The sequence below is a fragment of the Mobula hypostoma genome, chromosome 16 (genome assembly GCF_963921235.1).
Source record: "Mobula hypostoma chromosome 16, sMobHyp1.1, whole genome shotgun sequence".
Classification (NCBI taxonomy): Eukaryota; Metazoa; Chordata; class Chondrichthyes; order Myliobatiformes; family Myliobatidae; genus Mobula; species Mobula hypostoma.
Window position 1 is genome coordinate 11,035,373 of NC_086112.1, and position 24,704 is coordinate 11,060,076.

The 24,704-nt window shown below is 43.2% G+C and overlaps 1 protein-coding gene across 3 annotated transcripts in view; it reads left to right on the forward strand.

The window, feature by feature from the left end:
• The window catches only part of LOC134357219 (EGF-like repeat and discoidin I-like domain-containing protein 3), a 294,825-nt gene that overhangs the window by 185,266 nt on the left and 84,855 nt on the right, over positions 1-24,704 (forward strand). For all 3 annotated transcript variants that reach the window (XM_063068512.1, XM_063068511.1, XM_063068510.1), the window contains 2 exons: positions 8,123-8,278; positions 16,954-17,098. In XM_063068512.1, coding sequence (XP_062924582.1) covers positions 8,123-8,278; positions 16,954-17,098 — 301 coding nt within the window. The remainder of the gene's footprint in view (positions 1-8,122; positions 8,279-16,953; positions 17,099-24,704) is intronic.

Consider the following 24,704-nt stretch of genomic DNA (forward strand, 5'->3'; position numbering starts at 1 on the left):
TAGCTTTCAATTTTTTTTTCAAGTGGCTGCTACTTCAAATAGTTTTTCAAAATAGATAGAAAGAAGGCAGAAATTAGTCCCATGACCAGTTTTTAGGGATACATAGGACCGATCTTGCCAAAAGAAAATAGGCATGTTTTTAAAAACATTCACACAGAGCCAGGAAGTAGAAAACTTAATGATGCTGAGAGGATCAGCAGGGTCTCTCTCTCACCCAGCACAGATACTGATCAGGAGTGCTGTGAATGCAGGTCCCTTAGCAGTGTTAATCATACCTCCTATCTGTCCAGCAATCTCTTTGACCCCCTACCATCAGGCAGGAGGTACTGTAGCATTAGACAAGAACTGTCAGGATGGGAATAGCTTCTTCCCCCAGACTATAAGACCACTGAAACTCCTGCCACCTCCCGGGTCTCATCGCGTACGAAACATCTGTAGTGTTATACTGTTTACTTTTTAACTTGTGTTGCAAAATGCACCTTCCTATTTGTTAATTTAAGTGTGATAATATTATGTATGTGTTGTGTGTGCGAGTTATACGTACTGTGTTGCACACCTTGGTCCGGAAGTACGTTGTTTCGTTTGGTTGTTTCGTTTGGTGGTATACATGTACACAATTAATTGGCAATAACCTGAACTTGAAGTCTGTCCCTTGTCCCACAGCATCATCAGTCGACACTGTCAGGTCTGCAGCACGCCATCCACATGAGCTGGGTGTCACTGACACCAAGATTAACACTCCAGTTAACTGATGCCGATGTGAAAAGCCACCTCTCATGGTGGGACAGCCGAGTGGCTGTTAAAGCATGGCTTAGCTGATTCAGGCACATCTCAGTCCTCCTAGTTCAGAAGCATGTAACACACCAGTGACAGAGCATACAAATATGTTTATCTATGTTATATTTTAAAGTGGTGGTTGACAGGTTCTTGCTTAGTAAAGGTGAAGGCAAAGTGTCAAAGGTTACGGGGAGAAGGCAGGAGGGATAATAAATCAGTTACGATCAACTGGGAGCAGAATCAATGGGCTGAACAGTTTAATTCTGCTCTTCTTTATGTTTCAGGATTATGAATTACTTCTTTGTTGCACAACAATTTAAGTAATAAATAGATGGCGGTATGGTTCAGCTTCCATCATCACATCCTTGAATAATTCCATTCATGAATGTTCATCTCCAAGTGGTGTTGTCCATTCTATCAGTGGTAAACCACATCATGAGGGTTCTCCGAAAGAATTCCTCTTCAGCCATCTTCTCAGTAGGGAACATACATCAAAGTTGCTGGTGAACGCAGCAGGCCAAGCAGCATCTATAGGAAGAGGCGCAGTCGACGTTTCAGGCCGAGACCCTTCGTCAGGACTGGATCCTTGTTAATGTTTATACTGTAGGTAGGGGTGGTCTTTAGACAATTTTGAGGGAAAAATTAACAACCTGTTTATGTCTTCTAGTTTAATGACAAACTATAGTTGCTTTCAATGAAATTTGCACCATATTATATCTCTTCAAAGTAATCCGATTAACTGGCCTTGTGGCTCCCTGTCTACAGTGACTTCTTCAAAATGTAATTTATTTTACAAGAATTTGGCAGCCTCATCTTTTGCTTTGAATTCTTGATGTTGGTTGTCCGTTGTACCCAGCAACGATAGGAGATCTGTGTGGGAGAGTTTTTATTCAGTAGAAAACCCACTGCACTGGGGCAGTTCCATTCTCTCAACCTTGGAAGTCTGAGTACGAGTAGTTATCACAACTGGGGTCTTCCTTGGTATCAGTGGATGACTATGACTTCCTCTGTGCCTTATTCTCCCCTTTGCTCACCATGAAGCATTGCAGAACTGCCTTCCTGGCCGTTAGATCTCACAGTTGATCCTATCCACCCTGTCTGCCAGAGCTGACTTTACATGCTAGGACAGGCAAGTCCCTACTTCACAGGGTATGAGGCCTGCCGGCTGCCCTCAGCTGGTTTAGCCTCTGCTTGTCGAAGCAGTGTACTGAGATGCGGCCGCTGTTGCATGCAAACAGCTACATGGAGCCAGAGGGGAGAGCAGTGTCCAGTGGGGACCAAAGGTGAGTGAGCTGCCCAGAGTGAACACAATCATCCCTTCAGCAGAGATGCTAGCCTTCCTGGTCACTCCAAATTCTTGATATATTTCAATAAAAGTAATCAGTAGACTGATTTTGGCCTAAGGCAGAAATAGCTAATAGGGATAATTTACTCAGATTATCAAAGAATAGGACAGGTTGGGTGAGTTAGGGCTTTTGTCTTTTGAGTGAAGGAGGGTGAGAAGTGACTTGATAGAGATGTACACGATGATGAGAGGCATAGAACGAGTGGGTAGCCAGGGAATTCTTCCCAGTGCAGAAATGGCTATTATGAGGGAGCATTATTTTAAGGTGATCACAGAAAAGTAAGGGGGAGGGGCTGTCAGCAATATTCCGTCTAAGGCGTGCACTTTTTCGCTACAAGTGCACAGACGAATTTAAACTGCAGCCAAAAGGTTGTTACCTTCTACCTCATTGCCGTGTTAAGTAGTTATCAAGGCCATACACAATCACATTTTCTTTTCCAGTTTCTGATGTGGACAATGTTGACAACGTGGAGTTTATGATGACTTGTCTGCAGGTTTTAGAACTGGCTTTATTGGGCCGGCTGGTGGCACAATGACATCAGCGCCGGACCCTGGAACGGAGGTTCCCGGGTTCGAACCCAGTCGGGGCCACTCCCAAGTACGCTTTCCATCCGTGATCGAGATCGCAACTCGACCTGGTAAAATAAAGGGAAAAATACTGCGAAATGCCTGTGTGAGGAGTGGCGCGCCACACAGTCTCTCTCTCGCTCCGCACCTTGTAAAGGCATGAAAAAGACATTGTCCCGCCAACATCGCACACACACACACGCACATGCAGAAAAAAAGAACTGGTTTTATTCTGTTTTTATTGAGGAAATTATTGATTAAAAATTAAGTGTGCATATGTTGTTGTCACTGGGCAAAAAATTGTACAGCCCAAGGTTTTTTCACACACTGGTCATTACAAATTAGAGGGCACAGTGGATATCAGAGTTAGGTTTTTTACAAAGGGAGTGGCGGGTTTGTGGAACATCCTGGCAGGGATGATGGTAGAGGCTTTTGGAAACTCTTAGATTGGCACATGGATGACAGAAAAACACAGAGCTATGAAAGAGAGCAGGGTTAGATTGATCAGTGGGTTAAAAGGTCAGCACAACATCAGGGCCAAAGTGCCTGTACTGTGCTGTAATGTCCTATGTTCTATGTTCTAACATTCAGACATCAAGTCCTGTGTTTCAGTTGTTTGTTGGCCACCACAGTTATTACAAAATGAATACAGACACTACTGTACAAAAGTCATTGATAAAGACACAGGGATATTTTGGATAATAGGAAGTGAATAAATGGGATGATGTTGAGGGTCAGCTCTGAATGTCTCCTTGTGTATTAGGAAAGTTTGGATGGGAAACAGCTTCTACCTCCAGGTGCAAAACTACTGAACTCCCTGCCACCATCCAGGTTTCATCACACATGAAATGCTCCATTTATTTTTTAAATTGAATTGTGAATACACCTTATTATTTGTTAATTTTCTGATGGTTATGCGTATGAAACCCCATTTTACTGGGCTTCTCCAGAGACGCGGCTTGTTAGCCCCTGGCTAACAGTCACCGGACCAGCGGTGAGAAAACCACCCTTTTAGACTCTGTATGTCCAGGATCAATATGACTTAGGTCTCACCAAAACCAGGAGGTTGGGATATCTCACCCACCCGTATCCTGACCTGAGCAAATGCTGTGTAAATGCTACCCACTTGCAATTACCCATCAGCAGGAAATAACAAATTGTACACTGAATACAGTTATAAAGAAAGTATATTTACAAATTTCAGCTTTATTGAACAGTTATCAGGACAAGAAAAAGAAAAAAGGCCTATCACAGTTAACCCAGTCCAATTGTGCACATAAGTTTGAGCTCAACTCAAAGTTGACTGTAACTCACACGGCAGACCCTCAGTCTGCACAAAAGCACACACCACCTTCCAAATGTCGCTCGAAATCCAGTTTGGACAAACGGGCTCTCCCACGGGAGTATAGGTCCTTCCTCCTTGAAGCCATTGAGCTGCACAAAGCACCTTGTGCAACAGGGTTGGAATGCTCAGCCATCTTCCCTCCTGTCTTCTCCCAGCTCCGGCCAAAAAGACCTCGACCCACACCAGTGTCCCTCACAAAATCCTCCCTGCCCAGCGTTCTCCAGGATGTTCTCCCAATTCCACCATCCTGATTGGCTGACGTCACATTCCTAAGCATGAACGTCACAACCCCTTATCTTTAGCTCAAACCCAAACAGGCTGAAAGCAGAACCGACTGCTCTTACAGAGCAGCTAAAATGAAATACCTACAGCATAGCAGTAAAAATCTGAACCAGGGTGTTACGTGTATGAGTTACATGTACTGTGTTGTGCCTCTTAGTCTGGAGGAACGGTGTTCCATTTGGTGGTGCAGTTGAATGACAATAAACTGAACTCGAACTTGAAAGGTGTGCTGAATTCTAAACTGTGATCAAGCTGTATTGGAGAGATTTTACTCGAGCAATAACTGCTTAGAAAGCTGTCAAGTTAACAGCATCGGATCACCGGAATATTGAACATGCAGTAATAGCTGGCAGTGTTTCCGGAGCCTGACTGACCTTGTCTTTCTGAGCAAACCGGTTTAGCTGATTCCTCAACTCCCAGGGATGGCAGAATTGGGTTTTAGAACATCAAGCTGTTCACCCTCTGGTGGCTGGGTTATGTGATCTGCCTGCATCCTTCTGTCAGCCGGTTTTCACCTCCTGTATGAATGACAGTCTGAGCTTGGAGGTTGAGCACACGACTTCCTTGATCCCATATGCACTTGTGTAGTTAAGTGACACGTGTGTCACTGCCTACAACTGACAGGGAACCTGTGAAATGTGAATTGCATTATCTTTTACACTAACTTGACATGCTTTTCACTTGTATCCACAAGACAAAGATTACACAGCGCGAAGCAAAGAATCTTCTAAATAAGCACTGACATTTGAGGCGGCCTTGTACCATAGTGGTTAGCACAGCACTTTACAGTACAGGCATCTCAGGTTCAATTCCCGCCGCTGTCTGTAAGCTGTTTGTACTTTCTCCCCGTGAGCACATGGGTTTCCTCCGGGTGCTCCAGTTTCCACTCACAGTCCAAAGATGTACCGATTGGTAGGTTAAATGGTCATTGTAAATTGTCCCATGGTTAGGCTAGGATTAAATCAGGGGTTACTGGGCAGCGTGGCTTGAGGGACCCGAAGGACTTATTGCACATTGTATCTCAATAAAATTTTTTTAAAAGGCAAAGGAAGTCTTAGCGAATCTATATCTGACAAACTGGAATGGCTACTACATGGGGGCATAATTTTAAGGTGATTGGAGGAAAGTATAGGGCAGGAGTTCCCAACCTAGGGACCACTGATCCCTCACTGGTAGGGGTCCATGACATAAAAAAAGGTCGGGAACCCCCAGTATAGGGAGACATCAGGGGTAAGTTCTTTACACAGAGAGTGGTGAGTGTGTGGAATGCCCTGTTAATGGTGATAGAGGCAAATACATTGGGGGCATTTAAGAGACTTTTAGATAGGTGCATGGGTGACAGAAAAATGAAGGACTATGCAGGAGGGAAGGGTTAGGTTGATCTTAGAATAGGTTAAAAGGTAAGCACAACATTGTAGGCCAAAGAGCTTGTACTCTGTTAAAATGTTCTATGTTCTATGATTTTTTTTTTAGAATTGTACCTCAGATTACAAGATGTCTCTTTCAAATCACTTGATCTCTCTGGTTAATGCATCAGACGCTTTACTTATTTTGGTGACGTTCATTACTAATAATCTGCTCACGGATAATAAAATTTATGATGCCTGGATTCCTGTACATTATTGACTCATAACTTCACACTACATCAATACGTGCTTTTAATAAGGACCCCTGTATTGGTTAAGATATATCATAGCTATTTCTGGCCTGACACTGAAATATTTCTGAACTCCACCCTTCATAGTATTCATCAAAATCAGAACCAACATCAGGTTAATAAACACAGAACATAGGACAGTAGAGCACACTACCAGCCATTCGGCCCACAATGCTGTGCTGTCCTTTTAACCCACTCCAAGATCAATCTAACCCTTCCCTTCTGCATAGCCCTTCATGTGCCTATCTAAGAGTCTCTTAAATGTCCCTAATGTACGTTCTCTGCTGCCACATCTGATAGCGCGTACCTACCACACTCTGTGTAAAGAGCCTCTACCACTGACGTAATTTCCTCCAATCATTTTAAAATTATGCCCCTTTGCATTAGCCATTTCTGCCTTACGAAAAACGACACTGGCTGTCCACTCTAGCTTCACACTCAATATTCCTGATGTCAAGATTCAAGATTCAAAGTACATTTATTATCAAAGAATGCATAAATTATACACCTTGAGATTTGTCTGCTTACGGGCAGCCACAAAAGCAAGCAACCTGAAGAACCCAATTTAAATAAAAGACCAATTTCACTGCGTAGAGAAAGAGAAAGTAAAAATCACAATCTTGCACCCAGTAGAAGCAAGTGACAGCGTTTCGAACCAGACTGCGTCCTTCGATCCGCTCCGTGGAGTAACCGGAGTAGGTCCAAGCCTCGGCCTCAGTAGTACAGCAGCCAGAACAGTTCACTGCTGAGAGATGAATAAACATTGTGGGAGAGCGAGCGAAATCAGCCTGATCCTCCCCTCTGATCCTGACACTCGGACTTTCCAGTCTATCTGGACCGGTGTTTAAATTGTCTAAGCACCAATCGATGCCCTGCTCTAAGACCCAGACCCTGGTGTAGCGATATGCTTGGGCCCTCCAGCCTGAAGCCATTTTTGATCTCACCAACTGGGCTCGGCGCTTGGAATGATCCAACCTTGCGCCCGGGTTAGGTGGACGGGCATCAAAACTCTTCTGCCTTGATTTCTCTCCAAATCACTCACTCCATCTCCAACAGTGATAACAACTCCATCTGTGACCCCCATCTCGAACACGTCACACTTCGACTTTGCAATGCACCCGCACGGCTCATCCTTCGAATCACCTTTACCTCCACTTGCTTCTTCGTTGTTTGCAGTGATAATTAACCACAATTTTCTTCAGAAAAGGTGCTATTAGTAATGTTTTTAGTCAAGTTTCTTGCCTTTCCACTGGCAGTAGGCTGTCACACATCTTCGGTAGCACCATCTTAAACCGGATGGACGTTGCTTTTTTGAGGCACCCCCTCTTGAGGGTGTCCTCACTGTTGGGGGCCGATGTGCCCATGGTGGAGTTGTCTGTGTCTACAACTCACTGAGTATTGGATCCTCCGCACCAGGTGGTGATACACCCAGTCAGAATGCTCTCCAGAGTCCTTGGATGGAAAAAGCTGAGGAGTCGATTTAAAAGGTGGAGGGGAGGGAACTCAACCTGATAGGTGAAACCAGAATGGGGAGGGATAAAGTAAAGAGCTTGGAAGTTGATAGGTGCAAGAGACAGCAGGCTATGGAAGAAAGAAAAGGAGGGAAGAGCACCAGAGGGAGTCGATGGGCGGGCAAGGAGATAAGGTGAGAGAGGGAAAAGGGGATCCCACCACCTTTTAAATCTACTCCTCAGCTTTTCTTCTCCAGTCCTGCTGCGAAGGGTTTCAGCCAGAAACATCTTTTCCATAGCTGCTGCCTGGCCTGCTGAGTTCCTCCAGCATTTCGTGTGTGTTGCTTAGTATTGATATGTTCGTTTGTACTCTAAAGTAATCTGAAATCTTGGAATTAAGATTGCTCGTCATTTTTGCCTCCCGGAAGAAGCCTAAGGATGAGAAATTAAATAGAGATCCAACAGTCATTGGAATGGGAATTTTTAGGATTTTGACCAGTGTTAGTGAAGGAATGTCAAGGTAAAGGGGAAATGAGAGGTCCCAAATATCTGTGTCAAAGTTAACCGATTACCTTCCTTCAAAGACTGGGGCATAAAACATTTTATATCATGACACTAATTCAACATCAGAAAACTTGTACAGTCTTAAAGGCACAAGACATATTGTTTCTAACTGTTTTAATTTTCTTCTCTCTCAGATTAACCTGCAGCGCACAATGAGAGTCACAGGACTGATTAGTCAGGGAGCTAAGAGACTTGGCAGTCCCGAGTACGTTAAATCCTACAAGATTGCTTACAGCAGTGATGGCAAAGCCTGGACTACATACAAAGTAAAAGGCACCTATGAAGACCTGGTGAGTTGAAATATTTTATCTTTTATTTTGAGATACTGCGCAGAATCGACCCTCCTGGCCCGTCAAGTCATGCTACCCCAGCAATCCCTAGCCTAATCTCAGGACAATTTACAGTGACCAATTATCCTACCAACTGCTACGTCTTTGGACTGTGGGGGGAAACAGGAGCACCAGGAGAAAACCCACTCATTCCATGGGGAAGACATACAGTCTCCTCACAGATGATGTCAGAACTGAACTCCGAACTCCAACGTCCTGAGCTGTAATAGTGTCGTGCTAACTGCTATGTTAGGTAGTGGGTAGTGGCTCCATATGTCACTACTACAGGACGTGACGACCCTGCCTTACACGAGTCCCAGGCTCAGCTGGCTCCGGCTGACAGTACCCGGTATGGGCCCCTATCCAGGGTTACGGATCCCACTGCCTTGTGGGTATCTTCGGGAGAAGAGAAGGCTAAGGAGTAAACCCTACACAAATCCAGAATGGAGCCCCTAAGGTGGTTGGATGACGTATCATGTCACTTCCTGGCAGCTCCTGCAGCCAAGCTGATGCCAAATGTACTGCTTCACGTTCCTTTGGACCACATCCGCGAGGCAGAGAGGGAGATCTTGATGTCTGGGCAGCCCAGGATCTCCATATTCATCGCCTAGGTCTGCGCCCCGGAGAGAAGTTATTACCAGGCGCATCCATTGTCTACTTAGACAGACGGAGCCATTACATTACATTGACTGCTATGTTACCGAAATCCATTTCAGTCTTGTGCTTTGCAAAATATACTCCCCAGCTATGTTTGGTGCTTTATTTGTATTTTGTTCTCGAGTACCAAGGATCAGCTTTATTTGTCATTAACATTTACATGTCAGAATGGGAATGGGAAGTCGAACTGAAATGGGTGGCCTTTTGTGGTGGATGGAATAAAGGTGCTTTCCCATCCTCATGAAGGGTTCACTCTCCATTACCCTCCTTTGATGATGCCTAACTTGCCGAGTTCCTTCAGCATATTGTGCATGTCCCTCTCCAGATGAAGGGTCTCGGCCTGAAACATCATCTGTTGAATCCATGATCAAGGATTTCGGCCTAAAAACATTGACAGATGCTGCCTGACCTGCTGAGTTATTTCAACATTTTCTGTGTGTTATTCTGGATTTCCAGCATCTGCAGAATCTCTTGTGTCACTGATTTCTAATCTGCATTATCGTCATCATTCCCTCACGACCAATCTCACATTATCATCCTCGAACCCTACCACCAACCTTTCTCGCTAATATCAAGAGGTTAGCCTTGAACCCTCTACCTGAGCACGGGGCCCCTTCTCCCCCAGTCCACCTCCCATAACCATCTCCAAACATAGAATTATTTCACAAAAACTAGCACTACCATTGTGGACTTGGCAAAGAATGAGTTTGAATCTATTTCTACACACACACAACTTATGTGCTACTGAGTTTCGCAGTGGCTAGACTCTCCAGGTAAATATTCATCAACATGTCATAAATTGGATGGTTGATTAACTTGTAACTGTAAATAGCCCCTAGTGTAGGTTGATCACAGGACAATGGTTGGGGGGGTGGGGGAATGATAAATTATAGGAATGCAGGAGGAAAAATACTTCTAGTGCTCTGATGTTCTGTGTCCTATGACTGACTTTAGGGTAGGTTAAAGGTGTGTGCAACATCATGGGAGAAAGGCTTCCACTGTACTGTGGAGTTCTATGCTTGATGGTTGTCAAAATAAACCTGGTTGAGGGGCTTGTTTTACGCTGCAGTTTTCTAAGTCTGTTACATGAATTGCTTTTTCTGGTGCTGGGGGCAGCCTGCAAATGTTGTCATACATTCCAGCGCCAACATAGCATGCCCACAACATTCAGCAGAACAACACAGAACACCACAGAACTGAACACACAAGCAACAAGACAACAACAGCAAAACAAGCCCCATGAATGATCTCTCTCACACACACACACACACACACACACACACACACACACACACACACACACACACACACACACACACCCCCCCTTTGTTTGTACAAGATTAAAGCTAGCTTTGGTCCAGTGAATTTCCTGACTAGTGGTAATGCTGAAACTCAAACTTAGACCCCTCATGCAGAAAAGTATTATATTTTCCATTTACTTTACATCAAGTCTCTCACACACAGGATGCTGGAGAAACTTAGCAGGTCAGGCAGCGTGTATGGAGGGGAATAAACAGTCCGTGTTTCGGGCAGAGAGCATTCAACAGAACTGAAAAGGAAGGAGGCAGAAGCCAGAATAAGAAGGTGAAGGGTCTCGACCTGAAACGTCGACTGTTTATTAATTTCCATTAATACTGCCTGACCTGCTAAGTTCCTCCAACATGCACTAGATTTCCAGCATCGTGTGTTTAGTCTGAGGAGCGGAACTTGTGGCTGGAAGATTATTGGGCTGGATTCAGGCTGGTAAGCAGAGCAACACACACAAAATGCCTGAGGAATTCGGCATCAGCATCCGCAGGTTTTCTTGTGCTTTAATATAAAATTATGTAAATAGCAATGGGTTTGCACTGCACACCATTCAGTATAATGGGCTTTGTTGTGTGTGCTGTGCATCAGTGTCTTAAATCCAGAGAGAATTCAGATTGAAATTGGTGGACTTCAAGCATTCTGCATGATGTGCTAGATTTTCAATTATGTTGGATTTCTTATTGAATTAGACATACACATTTTCTACTTTCTGGGCAATTTATACAAAAAATTCAATAAATGTATTTTTGATATATCTATTTCTACATCACATCTCATGCGTCTTCCAATGCTTATTTACCACTGGGTTAAAAATTTAAATATAAAATTAAAATTGATGCCTTGGAGCGCCTGGTTTTCCTGAATTTGCAGCATTTTATTCAGAGATCCAGCACAGAACAGGCCCTTCCAGCACAATGAGCTGCACCGCCCAGCAACCCACCTATTTAACCCTAGCCTAATCACAGGGCAATTGACAATGACCAGTTATCCTACTAACCGGTACACCTTTGGACTGTGGGAGGAAACCAGAGCACCCAGAGGAAACACACATGTCCCTGGATAGGACGTACAGACTCTTTACAGGCAGCATCAGAATTGAACGCCAAGCTGTAATAGCGTCGAGCTAACCACTATGCTACCGTGACGCCCATCTGTATCTGCAGAGTGTCTTGTGTTTACAGAGAGAGCCGAATTGTTTATCTTTTTGACTAATTTCTTTGTTATTGGCGAAAAAGGCTGCAAGGCGGTGCAGTCTGTGAAGGGGTAGTGATTCACTAACAGTGACTGCAGGGTCTGTGTTCAGAAAGTACAAAGCTGTCTTTTTTCACAATGTACTGACAGCGCACACTGATTATTAGATTCATTGTCAGTGCAGCCAGTGTCCCTTTATTCTTCAAGTTTTATGTTTCAGTACAGTTTCCTCCTAAGAGAGGCTGGCTAGTTGATCCTGCTTAGTGTAGGTCAGCAGTATTTAGTGTGCTGAGTCAAATGGAGATCAAGTACCTTCTTCAGCAGGAGAAGGAAGCCAGGGATCCATGAGCCAGTCCTCATTAGGGATCAGAGGTGGAGAAGCCCAGTAACTTTCGATTCCTTGGTGCTATCATCTCAGAGAATCTGTCCTGTATCATCACAAAGAAGACACAATAGTATGCATAGATTCAGCATGTGTTATGACGTCCAGGAATGGAAAGGTCTACAGAAAGTGGTGAATACAGCCCAGTCCATCACAGCAAAGCCCTCCCCATCAATGTGCACATTTACAAGGGGTGCTGCCACATGTGAGATCGCTGAGTAATAAAATGGATGCGTTGATGGCGCTAGCCAGGAGTCAGAGAACATTTCGGGAGTGCAGTGTTATGTGTTCTACTGAAATGTAGCTGCACGAGGACATACCCGACCAAAACGTTTCCATAGAGGGCTTCCAGACCATTCGGGCTGACCGGAAGTGCACTGAGAGTGGTAAGCGTAAAGGAGAGGGGCTTGCTGTTCTGGTTAACAACAGATAGTGCAATCCTGGTCGTATTACGATCAAGGAACGTGTTTGTAGCCCGGATATTGAACTTTTTGCTGTTGGACTCCGGCCATATTCAACCGAGATGCAACACTGGGCGTCATGGGAGGTCGTTCCTGCCTGTGGCCATGGAACTTTGCAGCTCCTCCCGTGGAGGGTCAGACACCCTGAGCCAATAGGCTGGTCCTGGACTTATTTCCATCTGGCATAGTTTGCATATTGTTGTTTGATTGTTTGTGGTTTTGTATTGCTATATTTATGCTCTATTCTTGGTTGGTGCAGCTGTAACGAAACCCAATTTCCCTCCAGATCAATAAAGTATATCTATCTATCTATCTGAAATAGCAGTATCCATCATGAAGAACACCCACCATCCAGGCCATGTCTCGTAACTACCATCGGGCAGGAGGTACAGGAGCTTTAGGTCCCACACCACCAGGTTCAGGAGCAGTATTACCCTACAATCATCCGTCTCCTGAACCAGTGTGGTTAACTTTGCCCACCTCAACACTGACCTAACTGACTCACGCACAGTCATTGTCAAGGCCTCTGTCACTCATGTTTTCAATATTAGCTGTTTATTTATTTTCGCAAGTTAATTGTTTGTCGGTCTTTGTTTATATATCGATTTTCATAAATTCTATTGTGTTTTTTTATTTCTCTATAAATCCCTGCGTCAGTCTCCAGGTAGTTTATGGTAACATATGCATACTTCGATGATAAATTCATTTTGACCTTGACCTTTGGAAACTGGGTATTTTTAGCTTTTAGGAGTCAGTCTGTTTCTTTCACCTGGTAACATATGAAGAACATTTGATGGCTCTGGGCCTGTACTCACTGGAATTCCGACGTTGTAAGGCCTCGATCTGGAGTGGAGTATGGGAGAGTCTAAGACCAGAGGACACAGACTTAAAATAGACGGACGTCCTTTTAAAACAGAAATGAGAAGGAATTTCTTTAGCCAGAAATTTTTTGCCAAGGCAGCTGTGGAGGCGAATTCACTGGGTATATTTAAGGCAGAGGTTGATAGATTCTTGATTAGTCAGGGTTGAACGGATATGAGGAGAAGGCAGGAGATTGGGGCTGAGAGGGAAAGTAGATCAGCTACGATGATGAAATGGTGGAGCAGACTCAACGGGCCAAATGGCCTAATTCTGCTCTTATATCTTATGGTCTATATCTTTTGTTTCAGAAAGGTAACTCAAAGTTATTGAACAATGTGTTGTTTTCTTTCATTCATTTTTGTAGACTCACATAAATGAATATAATAATAATATTTATTATTACAATTGCTTTTTTAAATTTTGCATTTGCACAGCTTACTCTCATTTGGTTATTTGTCCATTCTGTTGGGTGCAGTATTTCATTGATTCTCTTGTGTTTCCTGGATTTTCTGTGTATGCCCACAAGAAAATGAATCTCATGGTTGTATCTGGTGACATATATGTACTTTGATAATAAATTTACTTTGAACTTTGGTTGACTGATTTTAAATTGCCCTAGTTAAATTATTCTCAACAATTAAGGGAACTTCTGACAGAGAGATTTATGAATGCTCTGCTGCAGAATTGGGTGGATAATTTATCCTAATAATATTCAAGTCGTTACTAGAAATCTTTGTCTGTGTAAAATAGAAATACTATGTAAAATTTTTATTGGAAGATAGAACATTACAGCACAGTACAGGCCCTTCAGCCCACAATATCTTACCATCTTGTACACTTCTAATCAAGTCACCTCTCATCCTCCTTTGCTCCAAAGGGAAAAGCTCCAGCTCACTCAAATTATCTTTATAGGACATGTTTTCTAATCCAGGCAGCATCCCGGTAAATCTCGAGGTTTCTAAACCAGTTACCGATTTATTTGTTTGTTTCACAACACAGCACGGAGTTCCCCTTCCAGCTTTTCAAGCCAAGCTGTCCTAGCAGCCCCACAACCCCGATTAACACTAACCTAAACACGGGACGACTTACAATGACCAATTAGCCTAGCCGACACATCTTTGGACTGTGAGAGGAAACTGGAGCATTCCACAGGAAGGGCATACAGACAGTCCTTACCAAACGCCGGGGGAATTGAACTTAAACACTGTTCTAACGCTACTCCGAGCTGTAATAGTCTCACGCTATCTGCTACCCTACCACGGTGCCCTTAAACTTCAAGCATAGACTTTGATGCTTACAGCATGCATTCCAAACTCAGACATTGAAAAAGTATGGTCACTTGGTTCGATCACATGAATATTTTGCAACATTTTATGAAAATTGCTTCTCATAAAAAATCTCCGAAGGTGTTCTAGACTGGCTCGCTGATTATTAGATACACCTCAGTGGTGATGAAGCTCACAGATTGTGAAGTGCAGGTTTGTATAGATTCAGGGATGTAACTCCATGCACAATATAAAACCAAAAATGCAGGAAACTCTCAGCAGGTCAGGCAGTAACTATAGCAAGCAAAACAGTTTAAGAGTCAGTATGAAATTTCTCTGTGTTAAGTTTCAAATGTGGGAGATTGAGGAGTGACTGGACAGAGTTAGGTAAGGTCATGAGGGCCATAGACAAGGTGAAAGTGCATCCTCTTATGACATAGTCCCCAGGAGGGAGTACTACAAACAATGTTCAAAGCTCAGTGTAAATGTATTAGCAAAATACGTATGTGTGCTATATACTATATTGAGAATCATAAACACAACAGATCCTGTAGATGCTGGAAATCTAGAGTATCACATGCAAAGTGCTGGAGGAACTCAGCAGGTCAGGCAGCATCTGTGAATCCGAAGCTTTGGACTGAGATGAAAAGTCTCAGCCTTGAAGCATTAACTCTTTATTCCTTTCCAGAGATGGTGCCTGACCTGCTAAGCTCCACCAGCATTTTGTGTGTGTGTTAGCTTGAGATTCATTTTCTTGCATGCATGTACAGAAAAAAAAATATGATGGAATTTTAAGAAAAACTATACTTAAACTGACAAAGTCAATCAAACAACTGTGGCATAGTGGTTAGCACAACGCTTTATAGTACCAGCGGCCTGGGTTCAATTCCCGCCGCTGTCTGTAAGGTGTTTGCACGGTCTCACCGTGACCGCATCAGTTTCCTCTGAGTGCTCTGGTTTCCTCCCACAATCCAAGTACACACCAATTGGTCATTGTAAGTTGTCCTGTGATTAGGCTAGGGTTAAATCGAGGTTGCTGGGTGGCGCGGCTCGAAGGGTGGAAAGGCCTATTCAGCACTGTTCTCAATAAATAAATAAATATTGAGAAATATTTATTTATTTCTCAAATAATTAAATTTGAGAAAACGTGCAAGAGAAGACAAATTGTGAAAATAAAAATAATACTGAGAACATGAGTGGTAAAGAGTGCTTGACAGTGAGTCTGTAGATTGTAGAGTCAGTTCAGAGTTGTGGTAGGTGAAGTTAACCACTACCTGATAGTTGTGAGGTAATAACTGTTCGTGAACCTGGTGGTATGGGAACTAAGAACCAATGGTATTAGCAAGAAGAGAGCAGGGCCTAGGCAGTAGGGGTACTTGATGATAGATGCTGCTTTCTTGTGGCAGCGTTCCTTATAAATTTGCTAATGTTGGGGAGGGCTTTGCTTGTGATGGATGGACTGCATCCACTAGTTTCTGCAGTCTTGTGTTCTTGGCTATTAGCATTTCTACATTGGGTTTTGATGCAACCAGTTAGGATGCTGTCTACTATGCACGTCCAGAAGTTTGGCAGAGTTTAGACCTGCCATATCTTTGACGTGCCAGTCTTCATAACCTTCTGAGAAAGCAGAGGGACTGTCGTGCCTTCTTTGTGACAACACTTATGTGCTTGTTCTCTGCTATGAAAATACCCAGAAACTTAAAGTTACTGGAGCAACACACACAAAATGCTGGAGGAACTCAGTAGGTCAGACAGCATCTATGGAAAAGAGTAATCAGTCGATGTTTTGGGCTGAGACCCTTCATCGGGACCGGAAAGGAAGCGGGAAGGAGTCGGATGAAGAAGGTGGGTGAGGGGATGGGAAAGTACATGGTGGCAGGTGATAGGTGAAACTGGGAGAGGGAGAGGGTGTGAAGTAAAGAACCGATGAATTGATTGGTGAAAAAGATAAAGGGCTGGAGGAGCAGAAATCTGATAGGAGGGGACAGAACAGCATGGCAGAAGGGGAAGAGGGAGGAACACCAGATAGGTTACCTGTACTGTAAAGTATTGTGCTAACCACTATGCCACCATGCCATTTTGTGTCTGTTTCTTGTGCTACTCCTGTACTGATGATGAGGCTGGAGTAGATGGTCTTGCCAGTCCATACTGACTCCGGTCTGCATGTGAGGAAATCAAGGAACAAGAGGACATTGGTTTAAGATTAGTGGTGAGAAAATTAGATGGGTCATCAGGGGCAGCTTCCCTGCGCAAAAGGTGGTGCAGATTTGGAACGAGCTGCGAGAAATAGTGGTTGAGGTGGGCACATTAGAAACTTTTAAAAGCCATCTAGAGAAATGCATGGATCAAAGAGAGTAGAGGGCCGCAGGCCAAATGCGAGCAGATGGGTCCAGCTCTCTTTTGGGTGCTCCTGGTAGATGTCTGGATGTTTTACTTGACAAAAGCTCTGCTATTTCAGTAAATAAACCATATAACAGAAACTTGTTGCATTTTCTTACTAAAATACTGCAGGTTTTCCGAGGAAATGTTGACAACAACACGCCACATGCAAATTCCTTCAATCCTCCTATCGAGGCCCAGTTCATACGCCTGTATCCCCAAGTCTGCCGGAGACACTGCACATTGAGAATGGAACTGCTTGGCTGTGAGATGTCAGGTACTCTCCACTTAATATTCACAGGTCTGTTTGGTTTGGATATGCTTACTTCAAAATGTTCACTGTAAAATGATTAATTTTGTTAAAACTATGAATTATACAGTACACTTAGTGGCCACCTGTACAGGTACACCTGTACACCTGCTCATTAATGCAAATATCAAATCAGCCAATCATGTGGCAGCAACTCAATGTATCAAAGCATGCAGACATGGCCAAGGGGTTCAGTTGTTGTTCAGACCAAACATCAGAGTGGGGAAGAAATGTGATCAAAGTGACTTTGACTGTGGAATGATTGTTGGTGCCAGACGGGATGGATTGAGTATCTCAGAAACTGCTGATCTCTTGGGATTTTCAGGTACTAAAGTCTAGAGTTTACAGAGAATGGTGCGAAAAGCAAAATATCATCCAGTGAGTGGCAGTTCTGTGGGCAAAAATGCCTTGTTAATGAGAGAGGTTGGAAGAGAATGGCCAGACTGGCTCAAGCTGGCAGGAAGGTGACAATAAGTCAAGTAGCCATGCCTTACAATATTTGCCTGCAGCAGAGCATCTCTGAACTCACAACACATTGAATCTTGAAGTGAATGGGCTACCGCAGCAGAAGACCATGTACATACACTGAGTGCCACTTTATTAGCTACAAGAGGAACCCAATAATATGGCCACTGAGTGTATGTTAGCTTCACAGGAGTGGAACTGATATCAACCCTATCAAACTTGTAGAATTAGCAGAATGCAATGAATAACTCATTATGAACAGTCATCACATAAGCCATTATTCACAGGTTCAAATGAAAGTTTATAAAATCAAGGTCGAAATTTATTAGTTTCTTGGCAGGGGGCCACACAGATGAAAAGTCTTCTGTTGTAATTATAGGGCAGAAATTGGCATGTTACATAACACGTATGAGGAACCTTGGAGACTTAATTTGTTACAGAAACCAATCATTATAGGAAGAGATTGCTGCTTTGCATTTCAATTTTCTGAGAAGCACTAGAAGATGTAACATAATGCAGGTCCGCCGTTTAGTTCTAACATCTTAGCTGCCTCGGGCTGGCTCATCTCTCCCTCAGTCCAATTACCGCTCCCACTGCCTTTCCAAGCAGAGGTTTCTGTACAATAGCCTTTCAGGCACCTTATTACTCCCTGCTGTCATCCTCTCTCCCCTAAGCCCTTAAAAAAACGTTACTATCAGCTGATTTCAGATCAACTACAGCAAAACTCTTGAGCACGTTAAAGACTTTAATGGTAATGTACTGGCAGAGTTTCTGGACTTTTGAGAGTTATTCACGGTAAAACCTCAACATTCTTTGAATCAGATATTAAACAGTACCATAATGATATTTTTAGTGAATCCAGTAATTTTTTAAAAATTAGTTTTATTTGTCACATGTACATTGAAACATCGAAACATACAGTGAAAGGTGTTGTTTGCAACAGTGAATAACACAGTGCAAGGATGTGCTGGGGCAGCTTACAAGTGTCGCCATGTGGGAGGAAACTACGGTACACAGAGGAGCCCCACATACACGGGCAGTACGTACAAACGCCTTCCAGAGAGCGGCAGAAATTGAACGAACCCCAAACAGTCATCACTGTCACTGTAAAGTGTTATTCAAACCGCTACGCTACCATACCACCCAGTTTAAAAAGAGTGTGAGAAAGGGGTCCTGATTGGTTTATAGAGAGTGTGGAAACTGAGGCTTTATGAGTTTAAAGGAAGGGTGGGGTCTAGGAACCCGATGAGCAGAAATAGTGGGCAGGAACCCACTCCCCAAAACTCTTTAACCATCTCTTACTCAGTCCCTACATTCTCTAATGGAGGAGGAGAAGATGGCACGACGCAGTGCGCGCGGCCTCTCCGGTGAATGATATCTGTAATCTGTCAAGTAGGGAACCCCATGCACTATTCTGATTTGATGGAGATGGATGTGAGAGCACAGAGGAACAGCTGGAGAAACTTCTGAAATGCCCGCTTCGCTGCCGCTGCTACTGTGTGGTAACCGGAATCTCCAGAGCAGAAGGCTCTGAATCCTCGGCTTTGCTTGTTTCGGCGGCCATGGCTAGGTTGAAGGCGCTCGGCAGAGGATGGCGCTCAGGAGGCTGTATCGGAGGGGCTGGTCGGAGGCTTGAAGTTTTCAGATGGACGGACTCGGTGTCAGCTGTGGTCGGCTGCTTCCAAGGCATCGGCAAGTTGACGGTGCCTGGAGGTTTTTTGGCAGGGAGTTTCTCCCTTTTGCCGCCTGCTATCAGGGACTCAGGAGTTGATCGACTTGAGACTTGAGACTTTTTTTTACTGTGCCCATGGTCTGTTCTTTATCAAATTATGATATTGCTTTGCACTGCCGTAACTATATGTTATAATTATGTGGTTCTGTCAGTGTTAGTCTTTGGTTTGTCCTATTTTTCTGTGATATCACTCTGGAGGAACATTGTATCATTTCTTAATGCATGCATCCATTTCTAAATGACAATAAAAGAGGACTGAGTGATCTCATAATCTAACCACTGATGCCCATCTGACCCAGTTCCTCAGACTCTGAGATGACCATCCCCCATTGTGATTCCTTTTGGAAGCCCCAAAAGTAATCCGGTCAGACTCAGAATTAGAATCAGAATCTGTTTTATAAAAGTCTTAGGCACATAGATTTTTTATGTAGTTTCAGATGATATGGTCTCCAGAGAGCCCCGACCTCAACATCATCAAGGCTGTCTGGGATTACCTGGAGAGACAGAAGCAAGCAAGATAGCCAAAGTCTGTAGAAGAACTGTGGCAAGTTCTCCAAGATGCTTGGAAAAACCTACCAGCTGATTTTATTACAAACCTGCACGACAGTGTACCTAAGAGAATTGATGCAGTTTTAAAGGCAAAGGGTAGTCACACCAGATATTGATTTGAATTGGATTTTTACTGTTTACTGTTCTTAATAGTAAATTTATTGGGATTTAGAACTTTTCATTTTATTATTTTTGAAAGCATCTTTGCTTTACAAGGATTTTTCACATGTGCCTAAGACTTTTGCACAGTACTGTATCTAGTGTGAAATTTGTTGTTTTGCAGCAGCAGTTCAGAGCAAAGATGGAAAAAATACTATAAATTACAAAATAAATAAATACTGCAAACTGAAAAGGAATAATGAGGTAGTGTTCATGGGTTCATGAATTGCTGTCAGAGGTGAAGAAGCTGTTCCTGAATCACTGAGTGTGTGTCTTCAGGTTCCTGTACCTCCTCTGTGGTGGTAGGAATGAGAAGAGGGCATATCCTGGATGGTGAGGTACTTCAATGATGGATGCTGCCTTTGTGAAGAACAGTCTCTTGAAATGTCTGATGGTGTGGAGGATTGTTTCCATGATAGAGCTGACTGGTTCTACAAACCTGTGCAGCTACTTGCAATCCTGTGCATTGATGCATCCATGCCAGCTGGTGATGCAACCAATCAGAATTACCCTCGCTAAGTTGCTGATTTGCCTTTTAATGATGACTTCAGAAACACAATTTAAGGATTTTGTCATTGTAGCAACCAGCAGCAGTGTCTCATGTTAATGGTTTGAATCCTCTGATTAGATGTCTGCCTATGGCTCTCTTATATTCTGTCCAATAGTAAGCTGGCTGATCTGCCCCCAGAGATCATCAGAACTTTCTCCCGGCACCGCTTCTGCCACCCAGCATTTGCCAATGCTTCAGAGGTCAGCTCTGCAGGCCTTATGTACACCAACAAAGTCACAAGGGATTCTACAGATGCTGGAAATCCAGAGCAACACACGCAAAATGCTGCAGGAACTCAGCAGATCAGACAGCATCTATGGAGGGGAATTAATAGTTGATGTTTTGGACCTAAATCCTTCAACAGGACCAGTGCTGATGAAAGGGTCTTGACTCAAACCATCGAGTGTTTATTCAGATTCATTTATTATCAAAGAATGTATAAATTATACAGCCTTGACATTTGCTTGCTCACAGTAGCCACAGAGCAAGAAACCCAAAAGAAGCCATTTAAAGAAAAAAAGAATTAAAATGACAATGAAACACTCGATGCGCAAGAGAAAGAAAAAAATACAAATAATGGCAACAATTAAAGCAAACAACAACATTCCGAACCAAAGTTGAGTCCTCAGATCTGAACTCCGGAGCAACCCACTGTAGGCGCAAAGCCTCACTTATTGCTTGATCATATTAGCGGACATGGAGCACAGCAGCTGGTGCAGTCTTCATTACTTCAGCACCATAGAGATGACCATCGCAGAGAACGAGCGAAATCGGCCCTCACCCTGACTGACTGACACCCTGTCTTTTCAGTCTATCTGGGCTGGCATTTAAACTGACCCAACAACGGAACAGCGACAGGCTTTGTACCCTGGAGAGAGGAGTGAACGTTGCGCATTCTCCTCTATAGATAAAGTTATTGCCTTCACTTCCCAGAAATCCTTTGGGAATATCTCTTGGCCAGTTGTTTTAAAGATGGTGAGTGGGCTCATATACACCCCACACCCTACAAAAAGACAGAGTTGGATTGGACTTGGAATTATCACATGTACCAAAGTACCATATTTACATCGGTGGTGCGCAAGTGGAACAGGTCTAAAGCTTTAAGTTCCTCGGGGTCAATATCACAAATGAACTGACTTGGTCCTACCAAGCAGAGTTCACTGCCAAGAAGGCCCACCAAATCTTTTACTTCCTGAGAAAACTAAAGAAATTTGGCCTGTCCCCTAAAACCCTCACTAATTTTTATAGATGCACCATAGAAAGCATTCTTCTAGGGTGCATCACAACCTGGTATGGAAGTTGTCCTGCCCAAGACCAAAAGAAGCTGCAGAAGATCGTGAACACAGCCCAGCACACCACACAAACCAATCTTCCATCCTTGGACTCACTTTACACCGCACGCTTTCGGAACAGTGCTGCCAGGATAATCAAGGACACGACCCGCCCAGCCAACATACTTTTCGTCCCCCTTCCCTCCGGGAGAAGGCTCAGGAGCTTGAAGACTCATATGGCCAGATTTGGGAACAGCTTCTTTCCAACTGTGATAAGACTGCTGAACGGATCCTGACCCGGATCTGGGCCGTACCCTCCAAATGTCCGGACCTGCCTCTCGGTTTTTTTGCACTACCTCACTTCCCATTTTTCTATTTTCTATTTATGATTTATAATTTAAATTTTTAATATTTACTAATTTTAACTATTTTAATATTTTTAATATTTAATATTTGTAATCCAGGGAGTGTGAAGCCCAGAATCAAATATCGTTGTGATGATTGTACGTTCTAGTACCAATTGTCTGGCGACAATAAAGTATAAAGTATAAAAACACTCCGTCTTGCATATTCTTCATGCAGGTCCATTCATTTCATGGTGCACTGAGGTAGAACAAGGTAAGACAATAACAGAATGAAGAATAAAGTCGTTCTGATACAGAGGAAGTGCAGTGCAGGTAGACCATAAGGTACGAGGTCGCATCCAGGTAGATTGTGAGATCAAGAGTCCATCTTATCGTACAAGAGGACCAATTAATAGCCTTATAACAGTGAGTTAGAAGCTGTCCTTGAGTAAATGTTAATCATCTGGGAAGAAGTGGGAGTTAGACGGCGTTCAGAATAAAAGTGGAGCAATCACTTTGGTGAGCTCAGTTAGTTAGCAGGTGACAAAGTAGTAGTGTGTAAGAAGATAAAAGTTCAAAAACATCAGAGTTCAAAGTAAACTTATTGCCAAAGTACATGTATGTCACCATATATAACCCTGAGATTAATTTTCTTTCAGGTATTCACAGTAAGTACATAAAACGTGATAGAATCAATGCAAGACTGCACCCACAGTGCAGACCACAACCATTGGGCAAAAGACAGCAAACTGCAAACACAAAATGAGAAAAAAATAATAACAAATAAATAAAGCAATAAATAGTGAGAAAATGAGTTGTAGAGTTCTTGAAAGTGAATCCATATGTTGTGGGAAATTTTTAGTGTTGAGGAGAGTGAGGTGGAGTGAAGTTACCCACTCTGGTTGAAGAACCTGATGTTACAGTGGTAATATCTGTTCCTGAACCTGTTGGTACAAGTCCCAAGGCTCCTGTACCTTCTTCCTGATGACTGCAGTGAGGAGAGAGCATGACCTGGATGGTGGGATAATGTTAGGTAATTAAAATTTTACCAATATGAACAGTAATTGCCACTATGTGAAAGATTTTGAGGGGGTTTATAATTTTGAAATTGTTCTCCAGAGAATCTCCTGAACCATGCATAGCTAGTGCTCTCTGTATTGGAATGTATCTGGTGGGAATGTCAGTGTGAGCTTATTTCAGACCAAAATTCTGCAGGTTTTAAGGTTATGAAACCTATTGAATATTGAAAGGCCTAGACTGGGTAGATGAGGAGAGGATGTTTTCATTAGTGTGAGAGCCTAGGACCAGAGGGCACAACCTCAGAAAATAACGATGTCCCTTTAGAACAGAGATGAGGAGGAATTTCTTTGGCCAGTGGGTGGTGAATCTGTGGAATTCATTGCTACAGATGGCTGCGGAGGCCACATCATTGGGTATATTTAAAGCGGAGGTTGATAGGTTCTTGATTAATTAGGGCGTCAAAGGGTATGGGGAGAAGACAGGAGAACAGGTTTGAGAAGGAAAATAAATCAGCTATGATGGAATGGTGGAGCAGATTCAATGGGCCAGATGTCTTAATTCTGCTCCTATGTCTTATGGTCTTATTTTGGAGAATGACAAGTATAGTTTGGAATTTAAGTGAAGATTGATTTTAATATGAGATAGGACTTTGTAAGAATGGACTGGGAGCAACAACTTGCAGGTGGATCTTCCACAACAAGTACATGGCATTCAAAAGGAAAAAGATGAGAGTTCAGGGCCAACATGTTTCTGTAATTGTAAAGGCAAAGTTCGACAAGTCTAATGAATCTTGGTTGTCAAGGGAGATTGAAAATGGGATAAAGAATGAAAATGTAGCTTGTGGGAGCTTTAGAGAACTGAAGACAGGTGAGGACTCATGGGAGTATGGAATATACTGAAGAGCACAAAAATAGCATTTTGAGGATAAGACTGAAGAAAATATTAAAAACACAAGAAATTCTGCAGATGCAGGAAATCCAGAGTGGCACATACAAAATGCTGGAGGAACTCAGCAGGTCAGGCAGCAACCATGGAAAGGAATATGCTGTCAACATTTCTGGCTGCAACCCTTCATCAGGACTGGAAAGTAGGGGGGAAGAAGCCAGACTAAGGTGGGGGGAGGAGTACAAACTGGAAAGAGATAGACGATAGATTGAAGAAAATATCAAAATATTTAATGTTAAGGGCAAAAGACTAACCAGGAAAAGAGTTGTGTCCAAATGGCAAAAAGTAGACAAATGTGCATGGAACTAGAGGACATGTGCCGTTGGGCACAACATTGTGGGCCGAACGGCCTTTTCCTGTACTGTACTGTTCAATGTTCTATGTATGTGGTCTTAAATGAGGACTAATAATAACCCTTAACTATGAAGAAGGACATTGTGGAAGGAAAATTCAGGCGGGGGACAGTGTAGTTCTAGAACAAATTACCAAAGTTCAAAGTCAATATGCTATCAAAATACATTTGTGTCATCATATCATA